At 48.7% G+C, this 27,233-nt stretch overlaps 1 protein-coding gene across 4 annotated transcripts in view; it reads left to right on the top strand.

Moving 5' to 3' along the window:
- Positions 1-11,035: 11,035 nt before the first annotated feature.
- Positions 11,036-27,233, top strand: part of LOC144136553 (limbic system-associated membrane protein-like) — a 187,558-nt gene continuing 171,360 nt past the window's right edge. For 2 of the 4 annotated variants that reach the window (XM_077668952.1, XM_077668951.1), the window contains exon 1: positions 11,167-11,660. In XM_077668952.1, the coding sequence (XP_077525078.1) occupies positions 11,573-11,660 (88 nt within the window). In that variant the 5' untranslated portion in view covers positions 11,167-11,572. Of the gene's footprint in view, positions 11,661-27,233 lie in introns of all 4 variants that reach the window. The other 2 variants (XM_077668954.1, XM_077668953.1) reach the window with 2 other exon arrangements.

The raw sequence follows: 27,233 nt of genomic DNA, 5'->3' as shown, positions 1-27,233 counted from the left end.
ATGTTGATTAGCCATTGGCAGAGATATAATTGCATATAAAGATAAATAAACTGGAGTTCATAGGTTAGGAGGGCAGCCCGGTCGAACCGACATTGAAACGAATTTGGAAGGAGTCATAGAAATAATTTGAGAAATAAGAACTGCCCTGGACCTGTATGTAGTGTGCGCCGCCACTCCTTGCACGTGCAGTGTAACCACATCATACGCTGCTATTAAAAAAAAAAAACTCTATTTTACAGCAACTCTGAATATTTTTATTTTTTTGAAATGCAAGCTTTAATTTAATCTTCTGCTCATCCATGTGAAGTGTAATTTGCAAAAGAGAAAATTTGTTCTAAATAATGCACAAAAAATGGCTTACAACAACTGTTTTTCTTTACCTCTCTTTTCAGTGAGTATAGAGGTAATTGTGTAAATTTCTGCCATATCATTTACAGCCTTCGACCGCATAGGATACGACTAGCGTACAAGCCTTATGCCATAACTAAATATATCTTTATGAAACACAAAAGAAAAACAGCAGATATCGGTACATAATAATTAACTTGCTAACATGTACGCTTACCGCAAACGCAGATGTAAAAAATTAAAACTTCCGCTACAACCTTCAGAAGGCGAAATCAGCAAATTTAAAACGAATGCAGCATCTGTCATTATTTACGCGAAAATATTCTCGCAAAATTTTTCTCAAATTTAGAATGAATGAAAATCACAATGAACCTCCGATCGCACTCGAGCAACCCGCAGCGAATTAGGTCATTCGTTCCGTAGCGCTAAAGACGTTTTCTTTCTGAACGATCAATGGAATTCGTGTTTCCTTAAAGAAGTCCGCAGTATGATAGTAAACTGGTCGGCTAAAAAATTCTAGAGGGTCTGCGTTCCCTTGACCATGTTGTTAGTTTATGGCAATAAACACCTCCCTAACGTGACCTAACTGATCCTCTTCACCGCATAACGCTTCGTTTCGGCGGTGAAGAGACATTGCCGTTAGAAGCGCAGGACGGACTGGTAGACAATGCTGTCAAAAATTTCACTTCAAGAGCCTCACTAAGTACTAATGCGTTCCCATTTTCAGGCGATCTTTGAAAAACAAGCCGTGACGCGCTCCTTTCCTCTTAATTTTAAGGAAGTTTACGAGGCCAAAGGTAACGAGCTGTAAAATACCCACAAAAGCGTGAGATACCTGAAAAACTGCTATGAGCTGGTCCTTGACAAACAACAAACATATAAGTGGTACCAATTATAATGTGGACGGCGTCCTTCAGGACGATATTAAAAAGGTCAACAAGAACTTTATACATGTAATACGTGCAAGAAATTGAAGAAGCGGTGTTGAAGTTCGCAAGAGCAACCAGAAACATAACCTATCTTACTCTGACGTAATAGTTCTAATTATAACCCCATTTTCAACTTCTGAACTTAAGACACTCACAAAGCTTCAGTTTCGAATTAGCATCTTGAAAATATTTTTGCTACGTTGCGAACAGCAATTCAACGTGCTAATTTGTTGCGTACGTTAGGCTGTTGACTTTGTCTTTCTTAGAAGGCACAGACGTCAACTAGCTAATTTTTTTTATCCACGGGCCCATCAGCGTTAGGAGGCTTTCCATGAGACATCTACAAACTGCGCTTTTTTCGGAAAGCAGTTTAGCACGAGTCATACGCTGTAACAGCCACTGCCTTACACTTAAGCTTGCGCGACCAAATAGGGCTGGAAATGCTAAAGGTGGCTTTTCCGCGTAGCAGTACGGGCCAAAACCTAAGCGGAACAGCCAGTATGAAAGCGGGGAAAGTGAAGCTACTGCCCACACACCTTGCATGCGATAACAAGTGCGACCTTCAAACTCTTTGCCCATTTCAATAGCAGGCAGTGCCGCTGGCCTATGATTCTATGAGTAGAGGACACTGCTATTGCGGAGCGGATGATAGTGATGATGACATTCACTCTGCTGCTTCCTTCAGCAATATGCGCACAAATAATGAACAAGAAAACGCACTGATGCCAACGATTATTCTAGCCCAAGAAAGTGCGCCGCAATTTTAAGAGGATACTTAAAGGCAAAAGCGAAACGATGAGACTCGTACAGCCATCGGTGTGCTTAAAAAAAATAGAGAAGAAAAAATAGCTGTATTTGGTGCTGTAAAGTTTTCAGAAGTGCTTTTAAATGCACTTACTACGCATCTACACTTCAGTAAAGACAACCTTTTAAGCCGATGACTGAGTTTTATATCGAACAATTAAATCACCAATTGATCATGTTATCCGTAACAATTCATTCGCTGATTCCTACAACTGGTCCACGATGTGGGAAATGAATATAAACTTTTCTAAGACATTCCGCATGTCATTTTCACCACGTACGTGCCCCGCCTTGTTCACATATTCATATAATACGGTCAACTTAGACAGAGTGTACGAATACAGATATCTCGGTCTCCTGCTAACGCACGACATGTCCTGGTCAAAACACATTGATGTCACCTGTTATAAGGCCCTTAAAAGACTAGGATACTTACATCGCGCCTTGCGCGCCTCTCGTCAAGAAACTAAGCTTCTAAGATATAAGCCACTCATTCACACCATCCTCGAATATGCTTGTGTTGTTTGTAACACGCATAAGCAGTGTGACAACAACAAACTAGAACCTGTGCAGAAGGCCATGCGTTTTATTTGCAGGGGAATTGACATATATTTTTTGTCGGATATTTTTTTTTCCAACTAGGCCTCATTACTTTTGCCGCACGTCGTCGTCTTGAATGCGTCAAATCGATGCACGCGTGAATTTAATCAATTCACCTCGCTTTTCTTCGCTAGATACTTATGACACTTTGTAAACCTTCGTCTACAAAAAACCACCATGTCCTAAACATTTCGCCCTTTTATGCCCGCACTAACTTCTTTAAATACAGATCTTCCCTCATACCGTTGAAGAATTCCTTAGCAGGCAACATCCGTTCATTATCATTAGAAGAATTCTTACAAGTCTGTTCCTAATGTTTATGTTTGCTTTCTTTCTTTCTCTGTTTTGGAGTCCCAATCCTGTAATAGATTCGCCGAGGCTGCAGTACTCATAAATAAAATTAATAAAAATGAAATACCGATGTCCCAGCGTACAGCTAAAGACGAACACGACAATACATCTTGCGTCTCACGGCCGGGCGAGTGATTACACTCTCTTCACATATTCTGCATTCCTCGGTGCTCTCTGTCTCAATTCAATTATTCATTTAGCTCACATAGTTTAGGTCTATTTTTATAAGCTCCACTACTTAACTATTATATCATCCTGGAGAGATTCTTTGCTGATTCTCCACAGCTGATACGAGCCATTTCCCTTCTAAGGCTTACAACAGCAAAAGCAACAACAACAGCACCAGCTCGAGTGGCCGCTGAGTTGTCCAGGAATAAATGGTATCCGACCGAAATCTTTACGTAATGTTTCCTCGCGCATCGAGAATTTACGGTGAGCAATCATTTTAAACAGCGGAGGCTACGGCATTCGTTCAAACAAAATCTGACGGGACATGTCATCCAGAGAAAAAAACAGGCTGATGACGATTGCTCGCCTTCTGGCATGCATATCATGTTTCCGCCTGCTACAAAGCAAGAAAAAAGAAACACGAAACAAAAGTGCCCACATTGGCGATGCCAATTATCAAGAGAGGAAGTGATATTTAAGGATTACCTTCCGACGACAGGCTATATATGCTCGTGCATGAATTGTACCCCCTTACACCTGCTCGCACCTCTGCTTGTGTTTGGCAACAGTAAGCCGGGTGGACGAGAACGTTGGACTCCGCAAGGTCATCGAGCGGAATGAGACAGGAAACGCTGAAGAAATAAGAAAGAAAAGCATGACTATAAACAGGAAAGAACGAGAGATAGAGAGAACTCTCAACCAAAAGGAGAGGAGAGAAAGCTCATCTCGAGTTAAAGGATGCACTCAAGGTCAGCCGCTACGCGTGTTTACGCTGCCACTCCGAAACTCAGCTCTCCTCAAGGTCTTCCCCGGGTGCTTCGGTGACTGGCACGTAAGAAGAGAGGAGGAGGATGATTACCGCAGAGCCCCAGGTGAAGGCCGCATTCCAATTAAGCTCTCGTCCGCACATCGAAGAAGGAGGGCGCACGATATCTGCGCAACAGCGCGCGCGCTGCCGATGCCCTTCGTGCCCGATGTGTGGCAACGACGTGTTAGCAATCTCCGCATGTATGCTACGCGCGGGCTGCACTCAGCGATGCTCAGATCAATGCTGATCTGTTCGTCTTTCCCTCGACACGGAGCGCCTCTGTAATGGAGAGGCGACTGCGTCGATCGCTGCGTAGTCGATCTGCATCCCGTGACTGGTTCGTTGCTGCCGTATCCATTCGTGAGTTAATTAAATGTCTGAGAGAAAATGAATCGTAAAAGGAAGCAGAAAGGAATAGAAATAGAGAGAAGGGAGATATTGAGGGGGGGGGGGGGGCTATGGCTGATATGCACGACATTTAGAATGGAATGTTAGACTCGGTGACGAATGTCCTGGTAGACGCTGCACCCCTTCCTTGCACAGACAAAAAAACAAAAATAAAATACATGATTAAAAACTATGAATGAGCAAGGCAAGTGGATGTGACACAGTTCCTCCAAGTAAAGTGCTGACTGTTTGTACGATCGTGGGAAGGTCGTTCAAGAAAAGAGCTACACAGTGGATTAAAGTCGGAGCAAACTCAACGGGCACGCGGACAGATTCAGAGCAAGCTTTGTTTTCATGAAATAAGGCGTGCCAAAAAACTTCCCATGACTTTCGCCATGATATTCCCTCGTGTAGCTCGTTTATCGCCTCGTATGCGTTTGCTTTTGGTCAGATAAATGCGGAATTGCAACCAATGAATGCTCTGATCTACCGATATCTTCTCTTTGTAGTGATAATAAGAATGTGATGCTCAGGCCGTCGTCGGAAACCCGTGGAATCCGTGATGAGACGGGACCATTAGAAGAGGATTTGCTCACTATTTCTGACCACCACACATAAAAAAAACATTATTCTATAAATACGTACAGCATATTTCGCTACAATTTTTCGTCACGAGATAGACGAAGACCAGAAAGTTACGAAAATAAATCAATAAATCGAGAATTCAAAAATTTTGACCAAACTGCCCATTTTCTGCGTCCCATTTAAGGGAAACGAAGAGGAGAGTCGGTTAGGGAACAAACACCACAGAACGATACATTAACTGAAGCCAACAAGGAGAAATGAATATGCGACAAGGGCGAAGGAAAGATAACTGATGGTCCCTTATGGTAATGCAGTGGATTCCAAGTGAAGGTTTGGTTTGGTTTGGTTTGGTTTAAGGGGGTTTTAACTTCCCAAAGCGACTCAGGCTGTGAGAGACGCCGTAGTGAAGGGCTCCAGAAATTTCGACCACCTGGGGTTCTTTAACGTGCACTGACATCGCACAGTACACGGGCCTCTAGAATTCCGCCTCCATCGAAATTCGACCACCGCGGCCGGGATCGAACCCGCGTCTTCCAGGCCAGCAGCCGAGAGCCATAACCACTCAGCCACCGCGGTGGCTTCCAAGTGAAGGTAAACGTAGCAGGGGGTGACTGAGATCCACTTGGGTGGACGGATTATAATATTTAGGAGGATAGGGTGGCCGTAACTGGCGTGGGACACGGCTACTTGGAGGTCTGTGAATGATGCCTTTGACCTGCAGTGGGCGCGCCTGGTATGAAGAACAAAGCGCATTCCTCAAGAACTAGAATAAGTTTAAGGCGGCGAGATCAGTGATGGCGTCCATAGCTTTAAGGCTGATTGCTTCAAGGGAACCCCACTGTAGGCGGGTGAGGCGTCTGAACTGCTCGCGTATTATAATATGCATGGCTGGAGGATCGAGCGGACGATATTAGATTCGTTTGAGCGCGGACGCTGCCACAGAGCATAACTATGCGACAGATGAGAGCGAGCGTGGCGCGCGCGGATTTATGGATGGATGTTAAAGCGTGGCGGTGCCAGTGGTATAAAGGAGGAGTAGAGTCAGGAGACCTTGAGTCAAAATGTTTTAACGCGACAGCGTTAAGGCTCCAGTTGTGCAGAAAAATTGGCGGTGGTTTAGCTCTGGTTAAACCTGGAGTGACGCGATAGCTACAGCTGGCTGGGTGGAACTTGCTCAGTTTCATTGCAAAGTCCGTATTTCGCCGCTCCGTTTCGCTGGGCGTTCCTTATTCATCTTCGTCCCACTTGACACGGCGCATGCGCACAGCTGTTGCAGCTCGGTTCCGCCGGCGCGCCGCGCCACCACCAGCAGCAGCTGCTCCGCACCACGTGATTGGTCACGTGACCAACCACGCGACAGGGTGGCGGCGCCGTCACGCTGAAGGCTCGAAATGCTACCGTAATGTAGCTATCGCTATAAAATCCGGCGTCGTCGTCGGCGTTGTTAACGTAAGATATGGTGGCCCAGGTCGCCTACCCACCGGTGAAGCAACCTAGGTGTGCAACCTGTAGGTGACCTTGTGGCGTCATCACAACCTACCCACTGGATTATGACCACCATGGCAGGCGGCAGTTAAACCAACGATTTGTCGCGAGAGATTGCTCGGGACAAGCAACCTGGGTCTCACAAGCCGCACCGGTGGCAGCACCTGTCATCGCAGGGCAATGACCCCTTAACCGCTGCAACTTTGCGCAAGGAGTACCATGAAGGCTCCCAGGGGAACGTAAAGTAGAGACTGACAGATTCCGCATGTATGGGCATTAACTCATTAACGTTATCGCGTCGTACCATTTAGGGGAGCTTAAATATCCTCTCCAATTTTTCTACCTAGAAGATCGAAGAATTGCCGACCTTAAAGCTATGCAGTGTGTGTGTGTGTGTTTGTGTGTCTCTTGTCTGCCGCTGCCTTACGTTGTTGCGGTGCTGCCCAGAATCCGCGTCTGTTCCAGTGCTGGGCTGGCGTCATCACGTAAGGGTCGTCAGTGAGGGCGGAAAATGAACCGCCACCATATTCTTGCCGCTGAATTCCGACGAACACCTGCGCTCCGACCATGGAACCGCCACAAATAGAGGCCATGTGACAGTATACTCGAGGCTTGACACACGATGCCCGAGCTCGAGCACGTGAACAGCAGGCGGCTGCCGAAGACGACGTTTCGGCTGTGTGGGTGTTTGCGATTGGTCATCGGAGGCCCGTGATTCAAGAGCAACCTGAACCGGACGGGACGCGCCAAAGAAGGGATTGGGTAGGGGGGGGGGGGGGGGGGGATGCTTTTTAAGGGCACCTGCCAGAGGTGGTTGCCACCTGTGCGGGGGCAGTTTCGCTTTAGCGAAGGCCGAAAAGGGTTGCGCGTAAGTTTCGGCTGCGAGAAGGTGGTCGGCTCGTTGTGTCGTATCGTATCCGGCCGTTGAAAAAAAAAAAAAAAAAGACTCTGAGGAACTCGACACCGTCAGCCTGACGCTTCATACCCCCGCAAAGCCCTAAGCTGGGACCCGATGATATCAACATCATCGTTGGGACTTATGAGATCAGACAATGTGTTGTCATCTCTGCCTGAAGTTAATAACATGGGTATTTTTAGCTGCTTGGAGATTTTAGTACGTTTTATGGACTTTTATTGTACTTTCACGATTAGTTGTTCCGCGCTGCTGGATGTTACAAGTGTAACGCTCGGTCGCAGAAATTTGTAATATCACGGAAGTAAAGCATATATGGCTTGCGATTTCCGACGTCTGTCTCATGGTTCTCGTCAACGGCTTATCACCGCTTAGGACGTCCGGCCCCCTGTCTATCCTTCTGCATAGCGGAGGAGCTCCCCCCCCCCCCCCCCCCCCCTTCTGAGCACTGTTTGCAGCAAGTAACGTAGAAATAGGGAGAAACATACAGCAACACGCATTGATATGCAGACGTTTGTTCATAAGGTTTTCTCGCATTGCCGTCTTAAAACGCAGTCTCGTTCAAACGCTGGGACACTATTGAACTGCTGAATCATTGAGAATGAGATGTGCGCAAACGACCGCTCACGTCCGAATCATATGAAATTGAAGTGTCCATATGAGGATACCGCACGTAAGAACCACTTAGCAAGCTGTTAACAGGGCGTGTCACAATGGTGTCACGAAGCAGTGAAACAACGATACAGACACTATAGGGGTGGGAAGCGTGTGAACAACTATTAACCCACGGTGAACGCAGCATAAATATTTTACGCTTCTGTCATGACTGATCTGTTGTCCGCCAGGCGCGTACGTCATTGTTGTCATTTTTTTTTTGCATTCCAAGCCTGTGCCAGGCGCTCTATATAAGGACTGCTGTGGCAATGACGTCACCGTTTGGCCATGAGAACAGTGCTAGCTCCTCTTTTTGTGGATGCTCAGCAAGCGCTGTTTTCCTCTCTGTCGTGGGGTGAATTTTAAATGGGATAGAGAGATCCAAGCAATAATGTTTCATTTCGATATTATTTTTTTCTTTTTTTCAACGGATTTCTTGTATAAAACTGAATCTAAAAACCAAATTTTCACGAGTTTTCGGGGTTTAAAGAATTACCAGAGGAATAAGAGACATTCCTTTGAAGAAATAAAAATCATGGCCGGGGCAAGGCGCAAATCCGGCGAAAACCGCAGAAAAGAAAGGGAAAGAACACGCAGTCAATGCCATAGCACGGAAAGCCTTTCCTTACGGCTGGTTTACAGCCTTCACAGAGTGTGACAGTTGCTGCCACCGCTACTGTGCTTCCTGTTTTCAAAATAGCCGCGTATATGATTCCGAGATAAGGCCGATATGGCGATCAGCACTGAGCACCACAGTGTCGTCAGCTCTCCGACACATCGTTCGTTTTGGCGTTTCTTTGCTCCGCGTTTAATTAATGTCGTTAATGAGCAGCATCAGTGAAGCTGCGAACGTTTAGGTTATCTGCCGAACATAAACAGAATGACAAGAAGCAGGTTCCGGTCTCACGCCTTCTCTTGCGCTCTCCGACGTCTCCCTGAGCTCCGGCTATAGCAAATGTGTCGAATAATATTAAACAACGAAATCAAGGCGCGGTAGCCATGAAATTGGGTTGTCTGGCAAGCATGGTCCAAGTCGCATCACTTTGCTCCGTTTGAGGAGCTCTCAAAATAGCGAGAGTCAGCTTGAACAATTTTTACGGTGGCGGTAAAAAGAAAAAAAAAACGTGGGTTGATTCAAATACATTTCAACACGTGGGGAAGCCATTTTAAGGAGCTCTCAGCACTCGTAACGGTGCAACGAACGCTCACGGAGGCCCATTTGAGTGACGAATGCTCTGACTTTCCTGCGTTCTTCAAAAATTCGATAATTCTCTCTGTATTGAGCATTGCTCAGCGCACAGCCAACGGTTCGAAATGCATAAAAATAAACTTCTACATTTCCGAACTGAGAAATGCCATATCATGCTTGTTTTAAAGAAATCCGGGACAATATTTACGCCTTGTCTCAGGAGGATATATCCCTTCTTTATGTTCGCTTTTCGCAGGCCGCTTTGAGGCGCCGCTGTAACAGCCATATGCGATACGCTGTTCCAGCTGCATTAATCGCATGTCGGCAGGCAGTTAAAACTTTCGTTGGGTGACCTACACGACATTTAAACCTCAGCTTTACTAATACGATAGCACTGAAAGTCTCATCGGGGAGAAAATTGTTGCACTTAAAATTCTTCCACTGGCTGGAAGGAATTGACGACACCAGAAATGATGATTCCCATTAGATGGAGGGAAATCACCGGACCAGAAATGACATCAGTAGACCGGGCGTGAAGTCACCTGACCGGAAGTGACGTCACGTCCCATAAAGGCATCAACAGCTTCTAGTGCTATCGCATTCAGCACACAATGTAATTAGATGTTTAATTAGGCGATTCTTTTTTTCCCATTCATAATGCTACACTGTTGGCATATAGGGGTTATTGACCTATTTGGGAGTAGATACGGCAGTCATTTCGAGCTGCAAAAGTCACGCGCGAAACAATCGTTCATGTATTTACGTGCTTGTTTCATTCGTTTCCATTGATGAGTGCATTCCGACTGAATAAAGCTTTAATAACTTTTTCCTCTATCAGGAGGTGATGGCTGCAAACTTTTATCATGAGTCGCCGTTGCTTGAAATAAGTGGTGGAGCACGGAAAAGAAGACGGGGACATACGCAGCTTATAGCACTTGAAAAATTTCTGCACTTTGCTTTCATTAATCTCTGGGAACAGGAAGGTTTAATAGAAAAAAAAAGTAGTAAAATAACGCCGGAGATTTTCAAAGTGGTGCAGGGAATAAGTGCCCGGAATAAGTGCTCGGAATAATGTTTGACGCAGCAGTACGCTTGCTCTCAGCACAGACCAAACAAAACTGCCGTCCTTACTTCGTCCTGGTGGTTTTTTTTTTTTAGAGTTCAGCGCCTCGCTTACAGCATGAAAGGCACCTCAATTAGTCTTATTACATAGCACCTGCTGAGTCATCCCGCTGTGTCATCACCTAAGTCTGCCCGCACTCCCTATTGCATCATCCTAAAAACGCCGCTGCAGAAAACCGGGAAAGAATGAAAAAGAGAAAAAAGACAAGTCCACAAGCAAGAGCAGCGGCCGTGTCTCTCGAACCTCGTTCCAGTTTAAAACACGGCGCTGTTCCCGTGCGGGTCCGTTTTCGGGTGACCCAATTAGTCCGACCCCGGCGGAAGAGCGGCGAGAGCCACCGCCCACGCCCGGCACACCTCGACCCGCCGACGCACGCACCTCGAGCAGAGGCAGCGTCCGGACGCCCCCGCTGTGTTGTTCCCGCCGGCACCGGCTTCATTCATCACCCGTGCGCTGCAGAGACGGAGCATCAGTCATCCAGAATCACGCCATTCCCCGGAAAGCAAGCGAGTACGACTACGAAAGAGCGCCAACACCGGCACCACGTAACTGTCCTTTTTCCCCCGCCGGTCAGAAATCGCCGGCGGCGTTTCCCACTTGACTCACCCGCCCCGCTGCTCTCGCTCCCGCCATGCCCTGCCGTGACGGGACGGCGAGCACGGCGCAACAAAAATAGTTCCATCCGCAAAGCGCGCGCTCTTCGCGTCCGCGCGCCGCCCGAGCGCGCGTGTGCGGCGCTGCTCGCCATTGGACAGCGAGGGAGGCTCGCGCCGTGACGTCACCGACGCGCGAGCGCGGAAGGTTTCGCGCGGCGACGCGAGTCGCGAGTTGGTGCGTGTGGTGGCTACGGCGCGGCGGTACCAGGGCTCTGCTCCTCTCGTCTCTTCCCAGATCGGACGTTTCGGCTCGCCCCCCACGCCCTCCCGCTGTACCGTCCCGCACGAACGACGCTGTCCAGGCCCGCTGCTGCCGCCTCGGACTTGTTTCTTTGCGCGTTTTGTTTGCGCGTCTGTTGGTGCAACTGGAGTTTTTTAGCAGTCTGCTATTGATTCCATTAGCGGCGGAAAAGGAATTCGCAAACTGAAAGTGAGTCGAGAAAGATCACCCACTACCCCGTGGTCGGGAACGCTTCGAAACGCCCAAGTGCTTAGTTAGGATATCGCATTTGCCTTTTTTGTTTCCTTTGCTGGTTTGCTGACTTTCTTCGCGTTCGACCCTCGTAGCGACGATGCGACGCGTGGGAAAGTGTGTGTGCTTCGGCTCGGCGGTGGCCTTCCTGCTCCTTGGGATCTTACTCGGAGACTCATCGGTGCAAGGTAGGTGGTCCCACTGTTTTCGTTTGAAAGCTTTTATGTGATCAAGACGCCACTATATCGATAAACATAATACAGCAAGGCTTCATTTCAAGTATTATGTTCTAACTAAAAATTATTTTGCCTGCGAAAGTGTAGCATGTCATACCTTTTCACAGGAGATATGTTTTGAAACAAAAGAATGCCGGCTTGTTCTGTGCTAGCGGTTTAAGCACTGTTATTCAAGAACTTTTTGTGGTATAACGAACCGATGGCATGCATTTTATCGTTCAAAGGGAACTTTCTTACGTTGGCGTCGCTATTGCTTTGGCGCTGCTTTGAGCCATCCTGTAAGACAATGTCTTTTTTATTGCAAAGTTGTAAGACCTTTCTGCGTCGGCAATGCCTAAACCTAAACTGTTGGCCAGTGATCCAAGTACCTCTAAGCCACTTCGAAAGTATGTTCGACTGCGCCAGGTCTCTCGAAAGCAACTGAGAGGCGGCTCTACCCGAGGAAAGGATGCTCTCAGCATTCCAGCCACGCGCCTCAGTTTGCGGTGAAGAGTGCTTGACGTGCACTCTTGGAAAAAAGAGGCGCCGAACAAACGGGCGGCTTTGACGCATCGCGAAAGGCCCAGCGCTATGAAATCAACACACGAAAAAGAAAAAAAAAAACTTCCCGTTAAGTTTCGAGCGCATCTTCGCTCTCAGCGCTCTTCAATTCCATTTCGGAGGCCAAGTTCTCTTCGGGCTTTTCCGATCCGTTGGGCAAACTGCGTTGAGCGGATCCAATCTTCGGACGCCGGCTTTTCTCTCCTCGTTGATGCGAGGAACCGCCGCCGCGTTTTCTCGCATAGGAGGCTATGGCGCGCTGTATCTTGCGCGCCGCCCCCTCCCAAAGCCGCCCTGGCGGGCGTCGGCACTCAGTCGCATGTTTGTTCAGCCGCATCCCCTCGCGCTAGGCGCGAGCGTTGCTCAGAACAGCGGCCGCTGCACGTTTGCTGCCGTCGCTTGTTCGCAACGAAGTGTGACAGGAGGGAAAAGCTTGGGAGATCCCAATATACAGTACCGCTGCGGAGTTGGATATTTGTGCGTATATAGTCAGTCCGCTCTGGAGAAGCCATGGCTGGCGACCGAATGCGTAATGAAATGGAGGCGATGGAGCAGAAGTGGGAATACAATTATCCCCTCTCTCTGTCGGGAACGGGGATGGAGTGAGACGCGAACTTGAGGCTGGAGTTTCTTCGTAATTAATGACTGTCGCGTCGATAAGATACGAGCTGCGTGAGTAATGGCTTTGGGCATTTAAATTGCTTGGCCAGAGCGCGAAAGATGGCGGCGCGAGGAATTCGCGCAGGCGTTTGTAGCTGAGCGTCACTCTGTGTTTGGTGCTGGTGGAATTGATGAAGAAATCGCTTCGCGTGGACTTTGATAGTGGTGGAAATATTGAGAGGGCAGTGGGAGAGAATTGGGATGCAGGCTAGTCAGCTGTGGGCTGGCATTTGAATATTACACACAGTTGCAAGCAAATTAGCGTGTCTTGCTGCGCTGCAGCTGTTACGTATGTAGTAGTAATAAACGCAAACTTAAAGATGGTATGAAAGCTTGGGTGCCCGGAGCAGTTGTACTTTGAAAAGACCGTCTAGTCTAAGCGCACTGAAATATCAAAGAACAGCAGCACTCAGCGAGCAACGTTAATCAAATGCTTTTTCAATGTTACGCTTTTCTTAAGTTCCTATCCCGTTGAAACTGAAACAGCGTCGACAACCTACGCTCCGCACAATTTTCGTAGCACAATCGCTAATACGTTAGCAACTTTGGACCCGCAAGCAACTGAAAAAAAAAATGTACGCAGCATTCTCAGGAGTGCTGTTTGAATGATTGAGCGCCGGAATCGGAACATGTTTTAAGAATGTCTGCACTATTTTTTTTTGCAGGAGATACTCATTATGTTTCAGACAATGGAAATAGGTTTTGTTAACGAGTCTAAAAGTTCGGGTAAAAAAAGAAAAGAAACTGAAGATGTTTATATCGAACAAACAAAGAGGAACTAAATTGAGGTAGGATCCATCAGGTGCCGGCAGTGCTCCGCTTTGTGCGCAATAAAAATAGAACGGTCGTCGCTCGGCTTTTCTTCCTTCTCCCACCTAGAAAATTCCACTGCATGATGAATCCGATTGCCACAGCTTAGCCTCCAGTTGCGCCAAGGCAGCCTGGTTGATGGATTGCAAGGGCCCGCGTCTGGACGTGGCGTATGCACTATAACATGTTTTCTTTCGTTACGTTGCGACAGGTATAGCCAGCGTATACAAGAAGCTTTCTTAAGAGCAGCGAACAAAACAATGTGTTTGCATTTCGCGTCGCAATAAGCAGACAGCTCAGAAAACCAGCGGGTAGCGGAGAAGGTGCAAGAAAAGAAACTATAAACAAAAAACACCGAGAAGGGAACAACTCGAACCAGAACGAGACAGGAAATGTGGACTCATCACCCTGAAGAGACCTCCTAGTGTTTATCAGAGGGACTAAAAACACGGTACATGGTTTTCCAGATTCAGCAGGAGCTGTGCAGTCGAAAATCCCCCCCCCCCCCCCCCCAAGGTTTGTGAAATGCCGAAAAAATATTGCGAAGCCAAACAAAGTGCAAGCTCGGCGCACTTTTCTATATTTTTCAGGGTTCCCTTTTTTCTTTAAAGAAAGTTGCGCAATTCAGCTACGTTTGACGCGGCCCCAGAAAAAGCCGCATGACTCGCACGCGTCTGCCCTCCTGTCCGAGCAGCAAAGCAGAACACGCACTGCACCCGGCCGCCTCGTTTTTTTTGCACTGTGACGTGATACGAGTGTCAGCGCTGAGTGTGCAACGTTACCGCACCTGCACAACCTGCGTGTTAGGTGATTCGAGTGCACGGCGCCTGCCGGAACGAGCACTCAACACACCTGCGTATCACGCTGAGGCGTACCCACAAAATGATGCCTGCTGTAGGCGAGATGGCGAAATATTGCGTTATTTGCGCAGACCCAACTGGCAGTAAAATAGGGTGATTCGCATTGCTGCAGCTAGTTGCTGATTTTCTGTCGTGTACGAAATGGAGGCCGCAGTACTATCGGCAACAAATGAAACACGAACGAGATAATGAAATACAAAGGGAAAACTGAGAAGATATTAGCCGGGGGAAGCTCAATACACGCGCAGGCTACTTTCACTTTGAGGACGCGAAGACTCCCATTTAAAAGAGTTAATCAACCTCTCTTGTATATAATACGTCTTTATTTTTGTGCTGGCATATCCGTTCTCTTGTTCGCGCTTCGTTTCTTTTTTATTTATTTTTTGTTGATGGTACATTATACTTATCTGCCAGAATACATGTTCGCTCCTGTGAGAATGTTCTGCACCGATAGCTCGTCCCCGCTAGTATGTTTGCTTGGAAAGCAACAACATAATAATAGTAAAACGCCTATTATGGTGTTTGTTTCGATAGTCTTTAAGCTTTTCTACATATGCGTGAAATAGTAAACCATCAGCAATATTTTGGGTCCTTCATTCTTCATTCCCAAATTCCGCCTATGTGCTGTTTCCTTGACTTCACGTAGTTGATTATTGGTCGAGAACATAACAGGCTGCAGTTATTAACCGCCTGACATGTAGTAGTAAAAACCATTTATTGCTTAGAAACAACGTATCAGTATTTTACGTGCTTGCAGCAGATGTTTAAACGAAAAGAAAGACGGCCCTAGTACAGATAGCGGTGACGCGATGCTGGCGCGACAAAGCCGGCCGTAAGGTCGCGAAGACCTTTTCCCCAACCAGCGTCCTTCTGCACGTAGCAAACTGAAAGATGGCTCGGGTGCCGCAATTCGAGCGGACACCCGGAGGCCCCTTTATTGCCTTTATCTATTTTCTGCCGTGACACCTTCTCCCTCACAGCTTAGTCTCGCGAAAGCGAAAAACGCCGCACTGTTTATTCGAGGCGCGCCATGATGCACAACTCTCGAAATGTGTGCCGGCACCTCCCACGCCCACGGCGGCCGAAGCGCGCTCAAGGCGCTGCCGTACTGCGCACGCGAAGACGACAACCGAGTGCCCGCAGGGTGAGCGTCGCGCCCGCCGTAAACTTGGGGGACTGTCGCGTCTCGCAGACATAGGGGAGGGCGGCAGCCAGGGTAAACAGTGGGCCATCTCCCCGAAAAGCGCGATACGGTGCCTGCGCGCTCGAGAGCAGAGGGAGCGCGCGCAAGCGTCGTGCACGGTCTGCTTGCACCCCGGAATAAGAGTGGCCAGGCTGCCGCCTGCTCCTAGGAGAGCCTGGCTCTGCGGTTTTATCGTCGTGACGTGAGCGCTAGCCGGGGGCATGCGTTCCAAGTGCTTCTTCCCCTCCCCCTGTCGCCTTTCCCCTTCCTTCCAAACTGTTGTCTTCTCATCGCCTGGACAAGACGCCTCGACTGCCGCCGTGTCCCCTCATACTCTCCTCCCCTGCAGCAGTGGAGCAGTTTTCGGTGGACGCTGTCGTTTTCGGAGCACGTATACATGTACGGCCCTCCTGGCTCCTGCTCGTCTCCTTGCTGCTTATCTACCAGCTGGCGCTGGGCGAAACTTGCGCCCCTGCCACCCGTTGGTTGCTCGCTCTCTGTCATCCTCTCGGAACGCCGCGAGGCTCGTGCCCAGTCCCCCGGGGGCTTGCTGCTCTTTTACCTTTCGCTTTTACGTGTCAGAGTGGTACGAATGTTGCGTGGATTAGATGCCGCATCCGAGAGGTTTCGCTGGCTCTGTGCAGTTCCTTCGTCTTGGAACAGGCAGTAGCTGTGGGAGTCTCTTCAATCACTTTTTTTTTGTCTTTGATTTACAATCTGTTTCGTGGACACTTGTAAGATTCTTGTCGTAAATATTCCTGAAAGCGACCGCCGCGCAGCTTCATCTACTGTATGGGTCGCCAGGCACAACCTCGTAGAAAGTGTCCTCCCCCGGTTTCTAAGCTATAATAAGCCAGTGCAGGAACTCCGTGCGCTTAGCCGTGAAACGAAGCTCTAACGCTCAGACTCCCTTGTCACACTGGGTTTGCTCAGACACTGTTCCTTTTTCTATGTACAAATGTTAGCGCAAAAATAAGAGACAATCACAAGAAAGGTGGACAAAGGTCAAAAGGCAAAGGTGATTGTCTCTTATTTTTGCGCTAACATTTGTACATAGAACTATGCACCAACAAGCCCCGCAACAAGTGTTACTTGAGTACTGTTCCTTTTCGCGGATTTCGCGTACACACGTGCATCAGGTTTCATTGTATGGAATAATATTATGCTATAGCTGTGCAAGGGATTATGTAAAGGCAGGAAAAGCAGTTAGTATTTGATTTTGACCCTGTATGATAAAAACACAGCTGCCGGGCTCGCTGCATCCCGTGGGAGCTCCATACTGGGTTCTATCTTACGACATAGCGGCGGTCAGTGACACACTGCGGCACTCGCTGCCAAGGACGAAGGTACTCCCGTGGCTTGGCCCACTCGCCTCGGCGGCCTACAGTCTACTATCGCTGGCGAAAGAGGCCGACAGACAGCCATCGCCTCCTCCTCCTGGCTTCTCTGCTCTCGCTCTTTCCTTTCTTTTTATTGTTTCATGTCCCAACCTCTTCTTTACGAGCAGGGGCGCCCAACTGATAGGAGGTGCGGCAGAGGCGTGTTTACGAAACACCTTCCTCCCACCGTGGGCAGAGGAGGCCCCTTTAACATCTCCCGCTTTCGCTTCTTGTTGGGCGCGGGGCTTGATGTCGGCAAAGACCCGACATTTCCGGCGTTGTTTCTGGGGCCGTTTACGAACGTGCTTACCCTATAGCCCAGGCTGCGTCGCCGCCGGCGAAGTCATAGCCCTGCGGGATTACGGTCCGGGACGCGGTGTTTTCGTTTACCTCACTCTAAGACCTTGGCATTCATAGACGCGCTGATGTTGTCGTCGTAATGGACACTATAGTAACTATGCATTTTATGTGGCAAAGCTGGTCACGCGCAGAGAACGCTGCGATAGGGCAAAGTTCATACTACCGGACGATGTGTAAGCAGTGGGTGTACATGTATAAAGTATTTTAACTGTACTATTTTTCCCAGCCGCAAAGAGCGACTAACTAGCGGATGAGATTTTTAACGCGGGAGCCATTAAAGAGCCGGGGGCATTTAAACACGGGGTGAGCAGGACAGTATACCACCCTATTTCTGCGGATTACGTGATGCGTACTTGAATAGACATGCTCACCTCGTGTGCGATTGTTCATGCACATCGAGGCCTTGCTTTTTCACTCTGCATAAAATGCTGGAAATTGACCTTTGTCTGCAGCAGAGCTCCTGAGAAAAATCTCTTCTTTTTGTTCAGAAGTTAAACAAAGAAAATATGACAGAAACGTGCGCGTGCACCGTCTCTCTCCTGTAGTTGTGCGCTACTGGATTTCGTCGCCTGCAGTAGCCGATCTTCAATGCCCCTCAGTGAAATAGGATCCTGCAAAGTTCACCCCACTTTGCTGCTGCTGTTTGCGTGAATCAACACATACCTTCTTTAGACTCGAACGTGTTATGGAACGTGAATCTCTGCTTATTATTTCCATTATCGTACACCTCCTCTCGCGTTACTAACGAGCTTCTGCCTGCATAAACTCGAACGGTCGCGCGTTATCTCGGGCTTTAGCGGTCAGTCGCGCTTCTTGACTCGGCAGGACTTCCGGGGACGTCACACTATCTATGCCGTCCTGATCGTTCATGATACCTGCTCACAAGGCACAGTGCAAAGCTTCGGCGTGGTGGGAGGAATCCCACGGCAACGGACTCTGAGCGTTGTGTCAAGAGCGGGCTATCTGCGAAGTGCAGGTCGTCGAAACAGGCTTTCCCGGGTCAGTGCTGCGGAGCTAAGGTCGGCTAGGTCGCCCGAGGCATTCAAAAGCAGATAAGGGCGTATTGCCTGTTTCGCTGCTTTTGTCCTTCGCCTTGGGGCTTCTAACTGAGCTTTCGCAACTCGAGGGCGCGAAGCGAAATGTTCTTGAATTCTTATATTTCGTTGCTACACTTTAGCAAGATCAACTGCGGCCAAAATACACTCAAAGTGCAGCATGCATGATCTGTGAAGCATACGCTACCCTCTCAGATATAACTTCGTGCAGCAGCATACATGCGGTTACATCGACCTGCCATTTGGTCACAGAACTTTGCCACAAAGTCTGTAGTACTTAGTGCGTCGCTGCGGTGGGGCAATTGCCAGCATAATAACGTTGGGGTAATCCCACCTGCAGATAACAACGCCCTGAACCTCATAACGTTAAATCACACTTTTTTTTTTGTTCGAGCAGAACGAGTCTTTATTTATTTTTATTGATCTGAAAGGGGTGAATTCATCACACGTTTTGTGTAGATTATAAGTCAAACATCACAGAATTAAGACAATTAAAAAAATTGGCGGTGGTTTAGCTCTGGTTAAACCTGGAGGGACGCGATAGCCACAGCTGGCTGAGTGGAACTTGGTCACGTGACCAACCACGTGACGAATCACGTGATCAGCCACGGCGCCGCGCCGCCGGCAGCTGCTCCGCACCACATGACCAATCACGTGACAGCGTGGCGGCGCAGCCACAGGGTGGCGGCGCCGCCATGCTGAAGGCTCGAAATGCTACCGTAATGTAGCTATCGCTACAAAAAAAAAAAAAAAATCAGCGCATTCGTGCATGTTAGGCTGAGAATCGAGAGTGTTTCCGAACACATCGAAGGGCCCTGTCCCAAGCCAGTGCTGTCGCTGGACGTTCCAGGATGCTCGGAAGTGCTTGAGATAAAGGTGAACGCCGATGACAAAAAGACAGCAGCGTCGAAGAAAGGTGCTTCAAGGCCCTTTTATACAGCGTATTTTACAACAGCGACAATCATTGCTTTTGAGCGTTTATCCTGGCGCACTCAAATGTTTGTTATTGTTTTTTTTTATTTTCGGGGAGAAGTAATCACTCTTTGTCGAGATTTTCTGTCCATAGTGGCTTCCAGCGTGCCTATAGCTACTACGCGTTGCACTTTCATGAATGGCTACACCATGTCATGAAGTCAGCGGAAAGCAGATTGAGCACGTTTCAACGTGCCTGTGCAACAGTCTTGAGACTTGGGAGAGGGCCCGCTATAAACCACTCTAAGTCCACTGCTCGGAACGGGGATCACCCATCGCTCAAAGTGTATCTACTCCAGCCAGCACTCAATCACGCCCACCCTCTTTTACCACAATCTGTACCATTCATCCCGGTGTTTGTTTGGGTAGAAAACGTTGTTCAGTTGACGCTTAGCGGGGCTTCTACAAACAGCGGATGGTTTTCTGATTCAGTTTTATTTGGTTTATATTTTCCTTACTGAACGTATTACAAGCCTATGCTCCCGGCCGGCCATAAAATGTACTGAGCGCTTCTCTTACTGGGACATGGTAACCTTGAGAAGTCAGTTTTGTTTGCTTTTCTTAACGCCTTCCCGAACCTGAAGTTAATTTATACTCGCTCGTAAGGGAAAGGAAACTTCAATAACAGAGTGGTCCGTTGTACCCGGACTAAAGCCTTATGCCTTGACGCACTTCGTAGTATATTTAAAGCGTAAATTAAGGGATGAGCCTGAGCGCTTGTTGATTAACATGTTAATTAAGCAAGTGGAAGTAAAAGAAGAGCACTCTAAAGATAACCTAGAGCTCAGAAAAGGTTATTGTGGAGATCATTTTTCTACGGCGCCTTCTGTTACTTTTCGATATCGTGTAATTTCGGAACAACCGATGATTATGCCCGCTGGAGGGCGCTCTCACTATGGGCATGGAACCACGAGCGTCCAGGAGAGCAGAGTTCAACATGCAGGGTCTTATATCGCTCGCTTCTGAGAGGAAACGCATAATTTTACGGCAATACCTTGGCTATCAGGTACAGTATATAGTGGACGGGTCCATAGTTACTTTAACATTTCCTCTCCATCTCAGTGTGGCTGGCATGACTAAGAATCGAACCCGCAACCTCCAGCTCATCTTTATCTTATTTAACGACCAAAATATTCAGAACGATTTCATCCAAGCTTGAGTGGCGCCTTGTATTAACCGAAAACCAATAGCGCATTTACGATGCGGCGTAGGTTGTAAACGGTAAACCTTTAAAGACGGGCTCATATGAAAGGCCCTGTAAAGCGGCTATTTAAGCCTGCTGCGGAGACGGCGTGAATAAGGTGAATGATGACTCACGGCGTGAATGAACATCCTATAAGTCGCGTTTCCTCTATACGCTGTAGCCTACACTCCTTGACAGAGCGACTCAGTCCCACTTCCGCTCTATGCGTCCGCTCGCCGGCATACATCCGCGCCCCCCCCCCTACACACACACACAAACCGACGCAGAACACGTGACACAGCCTTCCTCTCTACGTCATCGCACTCTGAACAAGCTGCTGGACTGATGCCATTCTCATGCTTTACTTCTTCGGCCAACTTTGGCCCAAACAGATGCGTGTTGAGCTCGAGTGTACTTGGTGCCTCTCGTGTATTCGTCTCCCTTCCCCTTCGCTCTAACATTCTTCCCCTTTCCGTCCGCCCCGCAATACATCGCGCGGCCGATCAGGCTGCTGCCGTCGGGCACCTCCGCCCAAGTCGCGCCGCCACCGCTGCCGCCGTGTTGGCTGTTTGGAATTGATTGGCCCCACGAGAGGCGAGCCCTTCTCGACGGCGCGGCCGTTTTTCGGAACATGGCGCCGACACGGCACCGGAGACGAAGGAAAGGAGGGCGACGCAACGGACGCAGGCCGACCGTGCGCCGTTTTTCAACCTAGCCGATTCGTTTGTTGCAAACGGCGGATCGAGGCTCCGTAGTGAGCGAACGAGAAAGGCGGAATGCCGAGCCACATAGAGCGGAGTTTTATTCTGGGGTACGAAACCGCGCACCCTTCCCCTGCTGTCAGTTGAATCGTGTTGCCCACCTCTCCTGCCGTTTTGCACCTTTCTACTCTGCGCACCCTTTAACACTTTTTAGGAGAGTAGGCCAAGGAATGTCTTATAGCAGCGATGCCTTACGGGCTGATTGCTCCGTTCTTCTCCTCGAGATGAAAAATGCAAAGGAAAAGGCGGAAGAAGAGGTGATCCTTGCAAATGGTTATTCCTTCCTGGAGTATATTTTGCGCTCTGGAACGGACCTTCTTTCAAAATGGATTACTTGCATGCGTGAAGAACAGAAGGAGTGTTGTGGAGCGCCATCGTCAAGTAGTTGACCAACTGTAGCGCAAGGCCTGTCCCATTGTTACCTAATTAGCCCCCTCTCGCATCAGTGGCTGGCCACAGTATTACAGGAAATTTTATTTCATCTTCCACCTTGCTTCTTTGCAGCTCCAGGGTATACGCTTTCCTTCGATTAGAGTCCACTCTTTTAGCTTAGCGATCCTTAGGGTTCTATAATCCATTCTGCTACCTGTTGATGTCTGTTGATGTCGCGCATGTAGTTTTCTGCTGCATAGTGCCCTTCTGGTGTTTCTAATCTAATTACAAGCTATAAGCTACAGTATACTGTAACGTACTTCAAACGGAAGCTGCAGACTCCAGAAGACAAAGATTTGCCGCTTGGTATAAGACCGGCAGCTTTGGCATTTGCTCTAATACCCGAGGCTTGGTGAACGTATTTGACGGGGTGATATAAAGTCCATTTTCTGTTCTCCAGAATTTCAGCCATTCCTGAAAGAAAAAAAAATACGTACGCAGCATCGAGCCCGGCATATTCAGTTCTTCAAGAATGCGCGGCGCCTTCAATTTTCACCGCTCTTGAGCGGCGCGCATCAGTCGTGAATCAAACGCTGAAGAATGTTGGCAACGTACGCCTCGCAGGAAGGAGTTCGGTGCTGGAAGGCGCAGTTCTAGAATAGCGTAATTGTTCCTAATTGCAGTGCGCAGTGTTCTCTTGAATTCAACAGGCGCTCTCCGATGTCCTTGGACAGATTACGAAAGGCAGGCAGCAGGAGTAATAACTCGTTTTCACATCCTTCACAGCTCGAGAATTCAAACATTATTCATTTTGTCATTCTTTTCTTTATTTTTATCGGTGTGAACAGGAAGAACGCCGACGGTATTTCCCTTCCGATTGTTTCACCTGTACCATGCTGGTTACTCACTGTCTTCAGAATAGGATGACTAATATTTCCAGGGTCTGTACATGACGTCCCGTTAATGTTGAAATGGGCTTTAAGTCTCATCTTTTCATTTTTGTTCTTACATAGCAGCTGTGAGCGAAGTAGGAGACGCGACATAATTGTTTCTGGCGAAAATGATGCCGCAAGCGCGTTCCCTGAGTGTAGTATAAGTAATTGTAACATAGCTACAATCTTTGAAAACGTTGTCAATAGTTTCCTTCAATAAATGCGGCTCAGGTTGACTTGTTAAGTGCTCGCCTCATAATCTACCTGAAAATGTCATAGACGCGCCTAACGTTTTGTTTTTTTTACAACTAAACGGATAACGACACTAGCTCTACAGTTCAGGAAACAGGGAAGTTATCCCGCTGTTGATTTCTGTACACAATCAAAACTCTCCTTATTCGCAGCTTACGCCAGGACCGGAAGTCTGCAGCTTTTATCTGTTGTTTAGTACAGCACAGGGCTGCAACAACTTCGGCCGATTAAGCAGAGGAGCGTTTGATGTTTCCGTGTTCCTCAAGTGGTGCAGTGCTAAACATTCTCTCGTTTCGCTGACGGGGCGGCGTCCGCACATGCTGGTGTTTGCGAAAGATTCGCCCCTTATCTGTTTCTCTCCTTGTGGTCATCGCCTCAAGTCCAGGAGCAGTTGCTTGCATGCGGGTGTTCTTCACAGGCCGTTGACCTTGCGCGGCTAGTACAATGGGAGGCGCTTGTGACTGCGGATCACGTTCTCCGCGCTGGAGTCCTTTGTACGCGCGGTATCGCGACAGCGACGACAAGATTTACTGAGGCGTATATGTGTGAATAAACGCTGGCTTTTGAAAACTAAATAAATCGTAGTGAATTTATTCAAAAGTATTTAAACAACTCAACAAAGGAGAGGGAAGAGCGCATATAAAGATGGACGTGTTGTCGCTTCGTCACAGAACTCACAGAGCCTCATTTGTCTCGAAACTCATTACGGCGCTCGGCTTCGACTTGAAATCGCTCTCAAAAGTGTTCGGAGAAATAAACCCTCAATTCAGTTTTATCATTTGAGAGGAACTTCGCTGGTTGAACTGAAGGACCACGTGTGGACGAGCGACAGCACGAGTGAATATTTAATGGGTAAATGGAGAACATCATAACAGCGACATCATTCAAAGCATTCATAGACTATTCCGCTGACCTAGTTTTTCTTATATTATAAGGAAAGGGAGTGTCTCTTTTCTGACATATCATCTGTTGATTAAAAAAAAAATCGCTCCCATGTACAAGAAAAAAGATACGTATCTGGGGTGGGAGGGGGAGGCGGTTCCTATGTCATGGTCGGTATAGCATAGACACCGAAAAAAAAAATCAGAGAACCCAAATATGAATAACAAGCAATTTTTTAATCTTTTCTCGGTTGTTTCGTTTAAGCACAATTTCGACGCGGAAGTAAAATATAAATTTGGTTTTGTGGAGTGAACTAAGCGTTCCCTTTAATTTTGCGCGCACCTTTACACCTTTAAATATTGGCGGCCATCCTTTATGCCTTTTGACTGAAAAAAACAAAGGTAAAAATCTTCCGTCTCCAGGGCTGTTTTTAAATTGCCTCGATAGGATTGATTGTCTCTATTGCAGCCCCGGGGCCCCGACGCTCATGGGCACGTGGCGGCCTTCGGGAAGAGGATGAGGGAGAGGGCGGACATGCGCGGGGGTGAGAACACGGGAGTAGGGATAAGAGGGAAGGCGAGGACGATGGGGAGAGAGAAATACGTACACGGCACACTACAAATCGACTCGCCATGTTTGCGGCGACCGTGTAGTGCGGGGCCAAGGCCTTTTTTTACCCTCCCGACGCGCCAACTGCGCCTGGAGCCAAAGCCAAAAGCGTCCGCCGCCGACCGAGCGACCCAGCCAGCCGCGTCGTGGCCGCGTCGCGCGCCCGTCGCTGTGGAGACCGCGTGGTCGCGGGCCGCGCTTCCGCGACACAATAAGCGGCCCGCTTTCCCCCTTTCCCTCTCTGTGTAGTGTATGCAGAGTCGTCGGGGCCCGCCGCTTGTCCCGGGACCGGCCGGCGGCCTCGCCCAGTGCGCCGGCGGCGGCAGCGATCGATGCCTCGTGGCGCCGCTCTGGCGACCCCGGCGCTGTCCTCGGTGCGACCGCGCCTCTTCGTCTGGGCCCAGCGCCCACTTGCCGCCTAACCCGGGGCCCGAGCCCCTTCTCTGGGGCGGCCGCTCCTTCTTTACCCCGCTGGCCCACAGGGAGAGAAGGGATGCGCCTTCGCGTAGTTGGGGCCTCGACGCCGGACTCGTGTAGGGATATAGGGTATATGGATGCCGCTTAGGAAGTAAAGCGGGCTGAAGAAGCAGCGTAGGCGGCAGCTAGGCGAAGGGAAGCATCCCAACAAAAGACGAGGAAGTAAGGCGAGGCTCTTTTTTACTGCTGAATGCGCCTTCGTCGTTGTTGTGAGAGGCGGAAATGGAGGCAAAATGAAGGCGAGGCTTTAGGACGCGCGTTATGGGGGACGCTAATGGATGGAGCCTTGGCGCTCTCCAGTTTTACATTTCTGGTGTTCAATTCTGGGCGCTTAGGGCGTTTCCTGCTTTCGTTCCTCTCGATTGACGGTCGATTCGCTGAAGGCCAAGGAAGTGTACAGGAGGAACTCCTTCGGTGCAGAAATATAAGACGCACTTTCAACAAAAATACTCCCTTTAGGAAGAGCACTTGCCACGCAATGGCCTAATCGCGTCACGTGTTAAAAACAAGAATTTGAGACTGGTTTAAAAAAAGAAAGAAAAACAGAAAAGCATAAAATATAGAGATAGAGAGTATTTCAATAGTCGAAGTACTGGCGGAAAGCCATCTGTGCATATGGCATCTCTAAATATCGACAGCGGTCGATTCCTTCTTGAAGCATTAAAATCGGGTAACTTGGAGTCTTTTCACCACTTTCCGCCAGGCAATGTTTTATCGCTAATAATATGCGCACACTCCCCCCCCCCCCCCCCTCCCCTAATCTAGCCTCCACACGAAAGCCTATGACAACGAGCACACAATGCCAATGTTCCGCCCTTTGTTAATGCGACGATGCGCAAAGCCAACCACATCAATACCTAAACTACATGTTTGGGAAACTATCGGCGTCTTCCTGGACTGTTCTCCACCCCCATCGAACACTCAATGTCCTACTTGAAAGGTCGGCGTTGGTGTAGACGTCCGCCCTGGCAACAACAACTCGTACGCCCTGCTTCCGGCGACACGTAAGTGCGTGCCCACGATGTACGCCTTGTCGCGCCGCTTGCGTAAACGCTATTTGAGCATCGCGCAGGGGGGAACGAAAATGGTGCAGAAGCAGGAAAAGGACAGAGGTCTCCAATGAGACAATAAGCGAAGTTTCGGCCTGCGCTCGTCGCCAGTAACTGGCGCCGCTGGGCTCCCAAGCCGCTTGCGTCACAGCCGAAGGGGCAAAAGATGGATCGAGGGAGGCTGCTTTTCTGGAGCGCACTGCTAACGTGATGGGCGGCGGCGCAAGAAGGCGCACTGCGGCGGGAACGGAGAAGACGACGACGACGTGGCTTAGTTCTTTTTTTATTATTTTGTTTTCATCGCTGCTGCTCTTTCAGCCCTTCGTGCTCTCGGCTTTTCTTGTGTCCCTTAGTCGGTTTGCCGCAGCGAGTGCCACGACGCAGCCGCTGACGTTTAACCTTAACCCAAATTGGGCCGTCCTGCGGAAGTAAATGCACCCGCGCCGCTGCGTGATGCCGCCGCCGCCGGAGACAGGCTTGCACTCTTTTTTATCCGCGCATCGGACATGACTTCTGCGCAGTCCCTTTTGCGGGACGACAGTTTCGGCGCCGTCAGGGTAGTGCTGTTTTTTTTTTCTTTTTTTCCTCCTCATTCTTTCCATTTCAAACGAAATAAAGGCTTGGCCATTTAGATAATCGTGTAGACAGCGCCAGCGGCGAAGACGTATTGCCCACGGCGGCCTTTTGCAAAAAGTCACCTTGGTCGGCTTGATGTTATCAGTTTGCGTCATCGCTGAGTGTGTTATTTTTTTTTTGTGCCACGTTTTTCTCGTTCTTTTAAACGAAAAGTGGTAGTCCGAAATATCGGAAAACATTTAAATGGCACACGTGTCACAAGCTTTTGCAAACTCCTCACGAGAACTTGCAAACTCCTCGCGTAACGTGCTGTCGAACTTTGCAGAGATTGTGGCACATGCCGTCGCGTGCGCAAGTGGCGACTCTTAGAACTCTTAATACACAATCGAGCGCGTGCTAGTCAGCTCCATGCTTTGCATGAGTTTAACAGGGTCTTTGGTACTGTATTTTACTCTAAGGTTCTTCCATCAGTCCATAACTTCGGCATGAATGTTAGAGTTCCATTCTGAGGGTGCACATCATTATCTGTCTTTTCATTCCGTATTCAAATATCAAGCTTCCGTATTCGAAAACTACACGCTCAGAGTTCTCGAACTTTCGCATGCTTCACAGC

This window comes from Amblyomma americanum, chromosome 6 (genome assembly GCF_052857255.1).
Source record: "Amblyomma americanum isolate KBUSLIRL-KWMA chromosome 6, ASM5285725v1, whole genome shotgun sequence".
NCBI lineage: Eukaryota > Metazoa > Arthropoda > Arachnida > Ixodida > Ixodidae > Amblyomma > Amblyomma americanum.
Note: the sequence above shows the minus strand (reverse complement) of the source record. Positions and strands in the feature narration are given on the sequence as shown.